The sequence below is a fragment of the Rhinolophus sinicus genome, linkage group LG04 (genome assembly GCF_036562045.2).
Source record: "Rhinolophus sinicus isolate RSC01 linkage group LG04, ASM3656204v1, whole genome shotgun sequence".
NCBI lineage: Eukaryota > Metazoa > Chordata > Mammalia > Chiroptera > Rhinolophidae > Rhinolophus > Rhinolophus sinicus.
Window position 1 is genome coordinate 124,857,194 of NC_133754.1, and position 14,698 is coordinate 124,871,891.

General features: G+C 41.0%; 1 protein-coding gene across 2 annotated transcripts in view; it reads left to right on the forward strand.

The window, feature by feature from the left end:
* Positions 1-6,239: 6,239 nt before the first annotated feature.
* MLLT3 (MLLT3 super elongation complex subunit) overlaps positions 6,240-14,698 on the forward strand; it is a 261,128-nt gene continuing 252,669 nt past the window's right edge. The window contains exons 1-2 of one of the 2 annotated variants that reach the window (XM_019750373.2): positions 6,240-6,499; positions 7,854-8,034. In XM_019750373.2, the coding sequence (XP_019605932.2) occupies positions 6,488-6,499; positions 7,854-8,034 (193 nt within the window). In that variant the 5' untranslated portion in view covers positions 6,240-6,487. Of the gene's footprint in view, positions 6,500-6,729; positions 6,945-7,853; positions 8,035-14,698 lie in introns of those variants that run through there. The other variant, XM_019750374.2, reaches the window with a different exon arrangement.

The window sequence follows — 14,698 nt, forward strand, 5'->3', positions numbered from 1 at the left end:
TGGATTTGTCTGGTTTCTTCCTCACAGTCAGATTCAAGCACTTTTGGCAGGAACACTGCATACTTGCAAGTGATGCTATATGCTTTTTATCACATCATATGAAGAGGCACATGGTATCAGCTCTTCCCATTACTGGTGCTAAGTTTGATCACTTGGTGAAGTGGTGTCCACCAGATTTCTTCACTGTAAAGAGCCTTTCTCCCTTTGTAATTCATATGTAATCTGTGGAGTGATACAATGAGGCATTGTATCATTGTGAATAAAGTATTCTCCAAAAACCTTTCACTTTCCATACTTTCAGCATATATTGATGAGCCTTGACTAAATCCATTGCTGCTTTGGTGGCTACAAAAATAATGAGTTGTCTAATCCTAACATTCTTTTTACATATACTAGTTAGCTAGTATTTTTCTGTAAAGAAAAGCTTTTGTTTTTACTTGCTTGTTATTTTTTTAAAGTATCATTATGGACTCATAGATTCATTTCAAGACTCAAGTTATCCCAAATTTGACCAGTTGGAGCTATTGAAAATGAGTTTTTGATATGGAAGTATTCTCAGTACTTGTTTGTGACCATAGTAAATCATTTTAACCATTTTTTTTTGTAAAGTAAAGATTACTGCCAATGTCATGGCTAAATATTTTTCTTTCTTAAATAGAGATACAAGTGAATAACAAGAGTTTACTGTTATGTTCTTAATCAAATCTTTCATTTTGTAACTATCTACCCTAAGGCAATAATCATGAAATGCCTTGAAATAAATAAAAGTGTTAGAGGCATCCTATACTTGTATCTTGATTTCAAAGGCGCAAGATCAGTAGCTGACCTTCAAGGGAGAGCCAGTAAAAGTTAATTGAATACACTGAATTAATAGTAAAACCAAAATGTCAAAGTCATGAAACATAGGCCAAATGATTGAAATAATATATATTAAGCATCTAATTGCATAGAAATAAGTAAAGCTCTTTTGCTATTCATAAGTGATTTTTATCTCCTTGTTACAATTTAAAATTTCCCCCTAATTGCTACTACTACAGTTTAGAAGATAGTCCTTCACTAACATGCCCATATTTTATTTCATAGAGAATACATAATAGAACTGTAATTAATAATAGGCTCTAGGAGTCTTTTTGATTCAGCACACTGGTAAATGAATATTTCTTTTTTCCTATCAATTTGTATTGCTCCCTGGATCAACAGTTTTTGTTGGTTTGTTTTTTGTTTTGCCAAAGCACTCTATCTCTGGGATAACAAATTGCTTAATAAAAGTTAGAAAGTGGGGTCCAAAAGAGATAGGATAAACTAATACATAAACTTTTCTGTGGGAAAAACTATGAATGGAAACTGACAAATAGATGCAGACATGTACATTTGGTATAGTTTTCTTTTTTAAACTGACTCTAACATAAATTTACATTAAAAAAACCCAATGCATAAATTGTGTCATTGTAGATTATCTAGAAAGTAGATAATATACTCATGGATTATTCAGAGCTGACTATAAATAGTTTAACCCAATCAGGATACTTGATCCCACCAGAAGTAGTAAATCACTCACTTCTTAGAGGCTCAGTATTATTTTCAAATCATTGTCAGACCATTTAATACATGGAAGGGAGTAATTTCTACTTCCTCTTTCTATTGCAGTTTTAATAGGAGTTTGAATTGTCTGCATTAGTTCATAGACTTAATATGCTATTTTTCCATTTTTATTAAATAAGGCAAAATATAGTTTATGATTTTAGGATAAAGCAATTATTTTAACTCTCTATTTGTAGTATGTGAATGGGAGAGATGAAATCATATATGGAAACAGAATTTCCACTGAAAATCAAGGAAGTGAAATCATTATTAAAGGGTAGGAAATTGTGCATTACCCTTTGAAGAGTTGCCAGAGATACATAAAGATATAGTAAAATGGCCTACTTTTTAGCAGTTTCAATTTAATATGTATTTTACCTTTAAATACATATTCAACTGGGATTCTTGTATATATTAGGAAGACATTTTAAATCACCCTGTATCAGCTGAACAGTATTTATTTTGTTTTATATTGTTGGTCTTACATAATATCCTTGATGAATTTTCAGGCCTGAAGGTGCCGTTTATTAAATTAGGGGTACAGCCCACTAAATTAATAAATTGTTACGGTGGAGGCACGCTTGTCTTCTGAATCTATAAGTGCATTGCTTAAATTACTGTTGGAATAATTTACACATGAAGAGGCTCTGGTGTTTAAAAAAGCTTTGGGTATTTCTTATCTCTGGAAATAATCCTGGACTAGGTGCTTAAGTGGATACAAGCAATAGTCTTTTCAAAGTAGTAATAATTCATACTATTCTGGATTTCCTAATACATTATCCTAGAAGCATGAATTATATATAACGTTAAAAGTGTTACATTTTGAGTCAAAAATTTTCATAAGAAGTAGGGAGACCGTCTCAACTGAGAAAATACGCTCATGATCTTGAAAAGGCTTAGTAAACTTTCCTTGTGAGATTTTTCTTTTTCTTAAAAGATCTGTAATAAGGTGAACAGAGAAAACATTTCAAGATCGAGGAAAAGGAAATTAGAACTTGGCTGCTGTTGCAAAAAAAAAAGATTGCTCCCCTCCCCCGTTATTTTCAGTAGTATAAAATTGAGGACGACTCCTGGCTTTTAATCTTGTGCCACTCTTTCTTATCCTTGGGCTGTGTATGTCAAATTTGTATGCTGATTGCTTACGTGTGACACACATCTCTATCCCAAATTTAGGTATTATGAAATTAAAAAGAAATGGTTTGGGTGAAACCTCCCCTCTGTGGCAGCAGAAATGCTGTCATTCTTGTATTCTTAGGGCCTGACTCTGTGCCTGGCACGTGGAATGGGTGAAATATAGTTTTGGTGAATATACACACGAATGAAGTACACAGAAAAAGTGCACCATGATGGAAAAAAATGCTTAATTATTCTGAGTCTAATATTTGCAACATATCTGGTTAATATCTGTCCATTATGTTTTTTTCCCATTCATCTTCTCCTAGAATCCATACAGCAAAGCATGGGCAATGGTTATTTTTTATTGATTTGAGTTCATACATCAATAATCTATCACAGCAAATAAATAGATAACATTCTATTAAGAAATCACTGCTGCTCCTTAACACCAAAACTACTCTTTAAAGGACTTATGTTGGCTAGAAACATCCAAACTGGCCTCAACTTCCAAACTAAACAAGACAACTGCTAATAGACAGGCTGGAGCCAAAATGATGGTTGTAAGGCAGCGGTGATGATGGTGGCAGTGATCAGGAGTTAAGATTTACCCCACTGTCCTCTTTTACTCTTCAGCAGGCATTTTATTTGATATGACAATGTCAACTGCTTTTCTTTTCTGCTCCTCAAAACTAACCTTATGGTGCTTCAGACTATGCTATGCCCTACAGTACAAATTTTGGTAAGATAATTACTTTTTTGGGTAAATACTTTTATCCCTCATCACTTCCATTTTTATTTTATTTTTTTGTATTTAGAACAGAAGTTCGTCTTAAAATTTATTTGCAAAACATCTATAATTACATTTTCAAGTACTCAAAAAATTGTTTCTCACGTTTGTACTTCACGTAAAGTGCAAAGATCTTTAGATGTGCTGAACACAAAATTAATCTGCTGTTATCCCTGTTTTACAGCTAGTTTGCTAGAATGTTATGAATAATAAATTGAAGACTCTCATGAATTGCCCAAAAGTTGAATCTAGAGTATTCAGGGTTGTGTTTTCTTTCTTTTCTCCCCCTCCTGGATTTTTTTGTTCTAGGGAGGTCACGTAAGGACGTCCGTGGAAGGGCTCTGTGCGCCATCTACTGACGGAATCTATATTTCTAGGGTCTGGAGAATGATAATTACCCCTGCATTTCGTTTTTAAAGCATTCTTTGAGAAAGGAGGGGTAATGGGAAAAGACTCGCTCTGACTGTGACTTCTTTAGTGACTCCTGGAATAAATCTGAACTCAGCAAACACATAAGAGACATCGGTTTCTCAGCGCGAGTGCAAATTACAAGAGAGAATCCCAAGAGAGCCCCGGTTGGCATTGGAAGAAGCCAAACCTTGAAGTCAATTCAAACGAAGAATAGGATTGTTGTTTTTCACCTGTGTGCGGAGCTACACTCGCTGCCTAAAGGTTGCCGCCTTGTAGGAAATGGCTTTACTAATGGCACATCCAGATAACCATCAGTTTCCAGTCTATTCCAAGTGACTTCTCTCCAATTTGGTTCTTTTATTAAAAATTTAATAATGCATAGCAAGTAGGTCCACCCTTCATGTAGATCCTAACACACAGCTTGTCTATGTGTATATAAACTTGGTCCTTATACAAACATACAGACACACTTATACGTACGCTTATAAGATGATATGCAACTATGTACATAAGAGTCAGTTGAGAAATTTAAGCTCTTGGACTTGAATTAAAATGTTTCTCCCCTCAGTCGTTCTCTCCACTCTGTGCTAAATCCAAGAGAAAGATAGGAGAAATTGGGGTCCTCAAGCCAAAAAAGTTTTCTTGTGAGTGGGGAAGAGCCGAGTATCAGTTTTAAAGTTGGAGGCTTGGATTGAAATTAAAGTTGGCCCGAAATGTTCGGATCTGAATCGCGTTAAGGTTCTGTTACCAGGTGAGAGAACTGAAAATTAACAACGAAGACCCCGGATGCCCCAGGTACCCTCCTTCCCGCTATACCTTTCTCTTTAATCCAAGGGCTCAGACAATTTACTTTCGTGGTTTTAAGAAAGAAAAATGAAAAGAAAGCAAAAAAGTCGAGCCAGAGTGAAGAACAGAGGCAGTAAAGAGGGAAGGCAGGAAGAAGAGAATGACGCCAAAGAAAAGATTTAGAAAGAAATTGGGAAGCGAGGGGAAAGGAAGAGAAAAGAAGGAAGATAAAGACGGCACAAAAGGAATGAGGGCTAGGAAGACGCAAGGATCTTTTTTCAACGAACCTAAGATACACCCATCTTTCACTTTCAAATCAATCGTCTAGATCTTATCCGCTTCCTTTGTAAAGGTTGTCTGCGTTGCTAAAGGAGGCTAGTCAGTACTCCTCGCCCCGCCCCACGCGTGGCTGCGCTGTTCTGTCCCCGGCCACCGAGACCCAGCACAGCCCGAGTGGGAACGTCGCAGGCGCGCGTCTCTGGGAACACGCCTGCGACTGGCTGTCACCGGGAACCTAACGGGATTAATACCCAGAGATGGGATTACGTTGGCTATCACCAATATGCCTAAAGATTATAATCCAATTTGTGCACATTACAGTCAGTATTAACTTTATCTGCTATTTTAAGACTCCCAGTTGCCCCGCGCGTCCTTAGAGGACAATCCTCCACGTTCTGATGCAACCGAGCAGGCTGTCAGGAGACGAAACATCTCGAAGAAAACAACTCCAATCCTGGTCCCCGAGGGTGTGCACCCGGCACTCCCAGGTGTCTCGCCTTCACCTGGGCACTGCTTTGTGATGCCTCCCAGTCGGGGATTACCAACGCGGGAGGCGTTCCCTTGGAAGGAAACAGCATTCTTGTTTCTTTCTCGTTCATTTCATTTTTATATTTTCGGCGGCAGTGGCAGAAGATGCCGGGGAGTGAGGGGTGGTTGGCGGGTGCCTGTGAGTGGATGGGCAAGGAGGCCCGGTGGTTGTTGCCCGTTATAACAGTCTCAGCTATTGCTTTTTGATGCTTATTTGTAGGGTGGTATTTCTTTTGCTCTGTCTTTTAATAAGTTTGTTTGGGTGTGAGTTCTTGTTAGCACAAAACCACAAAAAGACGTGGTGGAAAGTAAAAGAAAGCCGCCTCCCTCCCCCAAGCGTGCTAACTAACGACGAAGACTTGATTTAACACCCCTTCTCTGGCTGCTAGGGTCTCTAGGCAGTGGCTACATTCCAGCAGTTTTAATCCGTTTTTTATTGTAGGGCAAGAGGAGTTTACACAGGGGCTGGGACGGCTCCCCAGCTGGCTCCTCTCCCCACTCCAACGCCCCCTCCCCGCCCCGCCCTTCTCTCCACCCTCCCCACCCCACCCCCAGCAGGAACCTGTTACTTTAAGCGAGCCGTTCCAGTGTGGCGGAGCCGTCCGCCGGGGTTTCGGGATGTGGCCAGTGATTGGCTCTTTCGAGCTCCCCCTGGCTCGCTCGCTCGGCCTCCCCGCGCGCTCCGCCCCGCCCGCGCGCCCTCCCCTCCGCCCCGTGAGGCTCAGAGCCCTGGTGTCAGGCGCCACCGCGCATGCTCCGGAATCTCATCCTCTGGCCCTGGAGCTGCTGCTGCTGCTGCTGCTGCTTTTGCTTTTGGGGCTGAGTTTAATAAGCGAGCGAGCGAGCGAACGCGGGGGAAAAGGGCAGAGAATGTCCGCCATCTACCCTCCGCTCCTGGGCGCGCTCTCATTTATAGCAGCCTCTTCATGAATTACAGCTGAGGGGGGCGGGGGAGGGGGGTACCACACAACACCCCAGCAAACCTCCGGGCCCCCAGGCATGGCTAGCTCGGTAAGTACATGCAAAAATAATAAAAGACCCCTCCCCACCCCCGGCCTTTCCTCCCTCGCCCTGTGCCGCCGCCGCAGCCCAGACAGCGCCAGCGCTCCGCGGTTCCAATTAGAAAAAGGTTGGTACGGCTTGCAGGGAGCTGCTGCCTCTCCCTCAGCCTCCGCTCCCCTCCCTCTACACCCCACCCCCCCCGGCGCGCGCACACACACACTCACACACTCACACACACTCGCCCCTCCACCCCCCGCGCCTCCCTCCCTCCTCGCCTCTCTTTGCAATCGCAAGAAGCGCACTCTCACTCACACGCGCGCACTCGCACACACACACACTCACACACGGTGGAAGGAGGCGAATAATAACTCAGCCATATTTCAGCCGCCGCCGCCGCCAGGAGCCGCGGGCACAGTCCGGGACGCGGCGAGCAGCCTCAGCGGCCGCTACGATGGTGCGTTCTCCGCGACGCGCGTGTGTGAGCCGGAGTGTGCGGGCTGACAGCGGCGGGGCCGCACGCAACTTTGCCCCGGCGCCTGGCTGTGCGCAGTCGAGGATCGGCGGCTGTCCGCCCGCCGCCCTGCCTTTCTGAATTTCATTTTTTGGGGGGAGGTGGGCGGTACTTTGGGGCCACTTTGGCTCTTGGAAGTGTGTTGCGGGGGCTCCGTTAGGCTGGCCTCGCCGATCGCGTGGGGCTTTACGCTGGGGGTGAGGGGTTCCTTAAGTTATGGATGCCTCGGCGTGTTTTCCTGCGGGCGTTTGTGTGTGTGTGACGACGTCTCATTTTTGTTGTGCACGAACCCCGTGGTAAAAGCACGGGAGTTTGTGCCCATCAGCAGAGGCTGCCTGTAGTTTCCATTTCGCCTGGCACAGCGCTCCACACGCACGCACACACACACGTACACAAAGACTTCCTCGGCGTGTGCCTATCGCCGCGGTACTTTCGGGGAGGGAGCTCGTCCGAACCCCCCTCTGGTCCCAGCTACCTCCCTTCCCACGCTGGGAAACCGCCCCGGCATCGTCTCCTAATTGTCTTCTAATTTGTTTCCGATGCATTTGTTGTCGTGCATGTAGTGGCTGAGTGTGCTCTCTCTCTTCTCCCCGATCCCCGGACCCCCTTTCCCGATTGGGGGTAACATTCCGTTACAACCCCGGCGGGTGTGGATGCGGGGCCCCGGGCCCCGCGGGCCGGGTAGGGTGTGGGGTGTGCGCGCCCACGCGCGTAAACGTGAATGCAGAGGGCACCGCCGTTTCCTTTTATGTGCGTTTCAAGAAGGAGGAAAAAAAATGTCAGGCGCAATGTGCAGTGTCGAACGGTCGCCTTCCTGTTGTTCACGGCTGTCTCTCCTCCCGCTGCCCGCAGTGTGCCGTGCAGGTGAAGCTGGAGCTGGGGCACCGCGCCCAGGTGAGGAAAAAACCCACCGTGGAGGGCTTCACCCACGACTGGATGGTGTTCGTGCGCGGCCCGGAGCACAGTAACATACAGCACTTTGTGGAGAAAGTCGTCTTCCACTTGCACGAAAGCTTTCCTAGGCCAAAAAGAGGTAGGGCTCGAATACAAAAGGAGCTTGATAAAAAATGTCTTTACTGGCGGAGGAAACAATTGCTTGGCCCTGGCGGTCCCCCTGCTCCTCTCCCCGCCCCCCGCGTCGCGCTCGCCGGCGGAGCCTCGGGACTCGGGTGCGCGGCGCCGCGCTGGCCAGGTCCCGGCTCCCGCCCGCGCGCGCGACTTCGGCTTCGTGAAAGTCATTGCAGAGAAAGGACTGTCAGGTGTTGAGTGTTTATCCCAAGCCTGCCCTCAGCGGTCCTCTGGGATTAGCCGCGGCTTCCGTGGGGAAGGTGCAATTAGTTGTTGTGTTTGGAGGTGTGGGGAGTGGGGCTAGAGGGAATAAATAACTTGGGCCTTTTTCCCCCGTAGATAAATGGACATTTACCTGTGTTATTAGCAGAGAATGCGTGGGACGTAGTTATTGTTCCGTCTTGAGAAATCTCTTTAGGGTCTTCTCTGCCTTCCTGCCTGTGTATGAGCCACCAGGCTCCTGTTGTCATAGACTTTTCTTTTTGTGGGTTAGCCACCCCCAGCCTCCGCCGTCAGGATTTTGTTTAGTGGGGGAGTTTACTCATTCCTAGCCCCCAACGGCATTTGATTGCTCATTCAATTTTGAGCAGGGTTGCGAAGTGTCGGCCGATTGGTCTGCAGGGAAGAGGGTCCCTGCAGAGGTCGACGAAGCTAAGTTTCAGAGGAACCGTGTTGTCTTGTCTTGTTCTTCAGTCCTTCCCCACCTTGGTTTTCAGCCTTGGTATCTAGTTTGCATAATCCTGCCCAGCCTCTGAGGTCCCAAACATTTTCCATAAAGGACAGGACAGTTTTGAAGAAACGCAGGTGTTAACGTAAATTGAGAGAGGGTTTGAAAAATCCTGATTTCTATTCCCTTCAGCCTCAGGAAAGCTACTGTCTGGTTGTTTTAGTTGGATTAGTGGAGGTAACAATATAAATACAATAAGATGCTTTGTTTGTGAACAGGTTTATTTATCTAAGTCGACACAATAGTTAGTAGTTGTCTTCCATTTGATCCGTAATCTTTATTGGCATCTAGAACTCCTGCAGTTTCTTAGGGTAACCTCATAATAAATGCATTCTGCTTAGAGCTATGTGGGAATTATTGAACATTCAGGGGCTGAATAAAGAGAAACGCTGTGTGTCTTATCGGTGGCAGAAGCTTGTGTGGGTGCTTATTTTTGTTTCCAGAGCTCATGTAATGGGACATAGGATTGTATATGTTGCTTTTAATGGTTTGTTTTATAGCTTCTCTTGAAAACTTGAGCAGTTGAATTTGATGGGCTTTGCTGGATGGCTAATAAATGAACCAGCTTCTAATAGAGGTGTAGGAATATGCATGCCTATAGGAAATAACATTTAGATTTTGTTAGCATTTTCTATCAAAATACAACCAGGGATATTACACTTCATATTTCCTCTAACCTGTGATAAGGATGAGTATTGTCAAGTTTCTGTCACTACATGAGATCGGGTATGATGCTTCTTGGAATCTCGCTCTCCCTTTCCTGCGTGTCCATAGAGCCACTGCGGAGGAGTTTAAACAAAAGAAACCACCTTCTAAGATCCTTGGTACACACTATTATGCCTCCTTGGCTGCTGTTCACCTTGAGGTGAAATACACTTAACACAGAAAGCCGTATTTATTGCTTGAGGAAAACGAAGTCAGGTGGCAGTAGATGTAGCTCTTAAGATAACTTTGTTTAGGTGCCTGAACAATCAACAAATTGGCCTGATGAAATGAAAGATGACCACGCTTCCCATATTCCACCAGTGTTCTCTGCTTCAGTGGGTGTGTGTGGTGATGTCCCCCTTTATTTGCCATACCTGGTGCTTTTCGGTCCACCAAAAGGGACCGTGATGGCGCTGCCTGCCTGGTCCATACCTGGGAGTTGCTGCGTGGTAAGCCCCGTGGTATCACCTGTGTCTTCTCAGACATCTCTAGTGAGATTGTTGGCTTGTCCGTTGGGCTCTTCAATTTTTATTCTCAACTGTGGAGTTTCTTTACGTAGTCAGTCTATAAGCCATTGTTTGAAAATGTTTATTTTTGGATTTTTATTTGTATGTGTGCTTCCCATGATGTGACAAGTCCTGGGAAAAAAGCCAGCTTACATAGCCCAGGAGAGACCTTGTCATACTGTAATTACACATGATTCAGATTGCAGGAGAAGGTTTCTCTGTTCATTGGGAATAGGTAGTTGTAAATTCATGTAACACCAAACATGCCACTTAACACTGGGACTTACTTTTTGGCCTATAATGTCTTTCAAAATGGTAAGAATAAATACAGAATAAGAGTGGCAGGCATCTGTGTCTATTTCTATACCTTGTAAGGTGCTGTATTTGTGATATTATAGATCTGTCAATGTTAGGATTGGAAAAGGGAGAAACTGCAAAAATGGCTTTGTAGAAAAATCTGAGTTACAAGATATTTAAAAGAAATGCACATACTCTACTCAAGGGCTATTAATAACAAGTTAGATCACTTTCATTGTATATGGTAGCAGATAAACAGAAGTGGACCTCAGAACTGAGGACAAACTTCTCAGCCACGGAGATGGATGAGGTCTTAGTTTCATAAATCTTTGGCTTGCAGAAGTGAATTTTCAGGTTGATTTCCTTTATTTCACAGTAATATTATGAGAACTTGTAGAGGAAGAAATTATAGTATTTTTTAACTTGTTGCCTAATGAGAATTACATATACCCTTTCAGAATTGAGCTGATTGGACTTGAATTAATGAGGTTTTACTCTGTTCCAGAGGTGTATTGAAGACTTTCAATTTAAAACTACTAGCACAAAGTCATAGAGAAGAGATTTTGATGAAATAATGAAGCCTGGAATATCCATTATCCATTACAGAATAGGCAGGTCAGAGTATAATGCATTTTAAAACTATCTACTTGCAAAAAAAGACCATATCTTATTTATTAGTACCAAAGATTTATAATAGTCTGATATAACTGAAATGAATAGTCACATTCAAAACATTTCATTTAAAATATTAATGTTTTCATTTTTAGTATGATGTGAATTTGAGTGAACTTTCTTTTCAATTACAGCCATCCCTACCATTACAATCTGTTCCACTGACATTTATGATATGAAATCTGTTGCTTATTATTTTATGTAAGCTAATTTGGCCACTGGTATGATGGCTTTTTATTTGTAGCATTAGTCCTTTGAATGGGCATATAAAGCATAATAAATCCACACTTATAACTTTCCTTTGATTTAAGTGTTTGAGCCCAGCTTTAAGGTGTAGTTCTGATTTGTGTTAGTCTTCTGAAATAATTTGGATAACTTTTTATCAGGGCACCTAAAATTTGAGGATTTTCTAGTTGGAGGTATTACCGTGTTTCCCCCAAAATAACACCTAATCAGAAAATAAGCCCTAGCATGATTGAACATAAGCCCTAATGCATCTTTTGGAGCAAAAATTAACATAAGACCCGATCTTATTTTCGGGGAAACACAGTATGTGCACCTGATGTATTTTCTCTTCTGAGGAGTTTAAAAGGTGTAAAGAAAAAATAAAGATGGAAGACTATACTGATACATTCAGTGAGTGTTACAAGATTTGTGTAGAGTTTTGTATGGAATTAAGATGATCAGTGAGAACAGTTTTGTTACTTGGCATTTTGAAGCAACATATAGTATAATTTTCGAAGGCATTTAAAAGCTCAATTGCTAGAGGAAATCTCATGCTGTTAGTGAGAATAAATTGGGCACAGACATTTTGGAGGACATTTGACAAAATCTAATATGATTTTAAATCTTTATACCCTTTGGCCCAGAAATTTTACTTCTAGGAATTTTCCAACAGATATGGCTTTACAACTACACAAATATATAACATTTCTTGTGACTGTTTTTTCATAGCAGAAATTTGGAAGCAAGTCATATAGGGGACCTCAGTTGGGTAGGAGTAAATGGTGGTGATCTATAAAAAAAGGGTAAATCTCTTTGTAGATGCGTGAAGATCTTCAAGATATATTAAGTTAAATAAGGCAAATTGCCAAATCAGTGTGATCTCATTTTTAAAATGTATTTAAACAGATAAAACAAATATATGTGTGTATGTATATAAATAAATCCTGGGTGAGTGGGCACAGACTCTTACCAGTAGTTTTCCTTAGTGGGTGTTTATGGTGTTGGTGGTGATGGGAGGTTATTTTTGTAGTGTTTGATTTTTTTTTTTAAGTTAATTCTGTATATTGAAAAGCACTCCAGTGAACACGCATTACTTTTTAAGACTGAAGGACAAGAAGTAAAGACCCAATGTAGAATATTGCCTTTTAAACAGGGATTTAACATGTAGCTATCTAAATGTGATCTTTAACTTTCTTGGGTAGGTATTGTTGCTCAGTGGTGAAGCGTTAGGATTAGGAATTAAAGACATATTCAAGTGCTGATTTAAGAGATGCCTCCTGTTACCTTGAGCAAGTAACTTCTGTGTCTGTTCTCTCATTTGTGTTCTCACTTGTGTTAAGGGAATGATGATAGAGGAGAACCATTACCTCACAAGCTGAGGATTAAATATGAATCAGCTGTTCTCAAGTTTATTGGTTTTAAGACCCCTTTACACTTAAAAGCTGAAGACTCAAAAGAGCTTTTTCTATGTAAATTATGTCTATTAATAGTTACTTTATTAGAAATGAAATCAGAGACATTTTAAACAAATTCTAAAACAAAAAGTGAGAAGAGTGGCATTGTTTTACTTTTTGTGTGCAAATCTCTAATGTTTGTTTTAGTAGACAACAACTGGATCCTCTTCTGTGCTTCTGTGTTCACTCTGTTATTCACTGTTGTTATCACAGGTCATTGTAGCCCCTGAAAAACTCTGCTGTACATGCATGAGAGAATGAGAGTGAAAAAGGCAAATAATGTCTTAGAGTTATTATGAAAAGAGTTTTAACTTTACCAATTCCTGGGAAAGGTCTTGGGGATCCTGGGGTCCCTGGACTATGCTTGGAAAACCCCTGATGTAAAATAAAATATTCAGTATATAACCTGGCACAGATTAATTGCCCTATTCAGATGTGGAAGCTGACTTTTTAAAACCATTATTATTGTTGCTAATAAAAACACTCATTTAATGAAAAGAAAAGATCAATCTTCCAAGGTATTTATTTGCATGGTTAAATACCAGTGTAACAATTACCTAACAACTTTTTTCAGAAAAGGATAATCCGAATTTGGGTTTTACGGGATGTAGTTCACAGTTATTATCATTGTCCATTTGATGCTGGGTTATCTGTATTCTGCAGAATCCTTTTATGTCTATCATTTTAAGTGACTCTGTACAATTGCCTCGCAGAAGTAGATAGGACAGCGGTATCAACTGGTTTCAGAATTTTACCTTAAAGATCCTTTATTCCTTCTCTTGGTTCCTTGATGTTTCCTTCCAGTTCCATGGACCAGCCGTAGCCCTTTAGCTCTTTTTCTGGTCATCTATTACAGATGATCCCTGGTACTTAACACAGCTTTTACAGTTCTAAGATGTGGAATTTTTTTTTATTTTTATTTTTAAATCTCCTAGTAACTTCAGTCTTCAAAAGAGAACTTGGAAAGCTTAGCTACTTGGGACTGGGGGAAGATGTTAAATACAATTATACCAATTACATAATGAGGCAAGGATTTGATATATTACTGAACTTTACTCGATCTTAATCTTTATTGATCAGATTGTAGAATATTTTTGATCTCTGAAACATTACTTTCACAGTGTCTTAATAGAAACAATATAAATTTCTATAATTTGTTCCTTTGGCTTTGATACTTTGTTTGAGTTTATGTTTTTACTCTTCCGAGAAGAAGATAACGTAGAAAGAGAAATTCTGTTGTCTGAGTGAAAGTCTTTCACAACATTTTGTTTTGTGTGTGTGTGGCCACAGTCTCTAGTTTGTCCTCTTCCTCATAACATATATATATAGTTCAATGCTTTCATTTTTTCTCATATTTTGTGGTTCTCCTTATTCTTGTTTATAGTGCTGTATTCATTTTTGAAACTATATAATTTGTCTGAAAAGAGTAGATAAATAATTGCTTATTGATAGTGTTACAGATAATTTATAAGTTTTTAAAAAACTTAGATATCATAGAAATTGAGAAATTACATTGTACAGTTGTACAGAGCAGCTTTTACGAAGAACTCATGTATTATTTTTTTACATGCAAATGAAAATCGTGTTATTTTCTAATTTATAAATACGTGTTCATTGTAGAAAAATCAAAGTAGAAATAGAAAGAAAGGAGTTAGCCCCAAATTTTTCATAGATAACCATAATTAATACTTTGGTAGACATATTTACATATACTATATATTTGTGTGTGGACACACACACTTTTAAATATTAACTAACTATAAATTAACATTTATTCATTCAACAAGTTTTTTTTTTCTTTTTTTTTTTTTTTTGGAGCTCCTACTATGTGCCTAGACCATTTCTAGGAGCTGGGGATAAAGCACAGATGAACATTCCTGTCCTTGTGGTATATAATGGAATATGATCTTTTTAAGCCTGACTTTTGTGGTATTACGTTGAATATAGGTTGTTACACATTATTTGGACATTTAGATTGTCCTCAGTTTGAATGTGATATGACTATTGCTGTGGGAACATCTTTGATGTTCATTTTTATAGCTT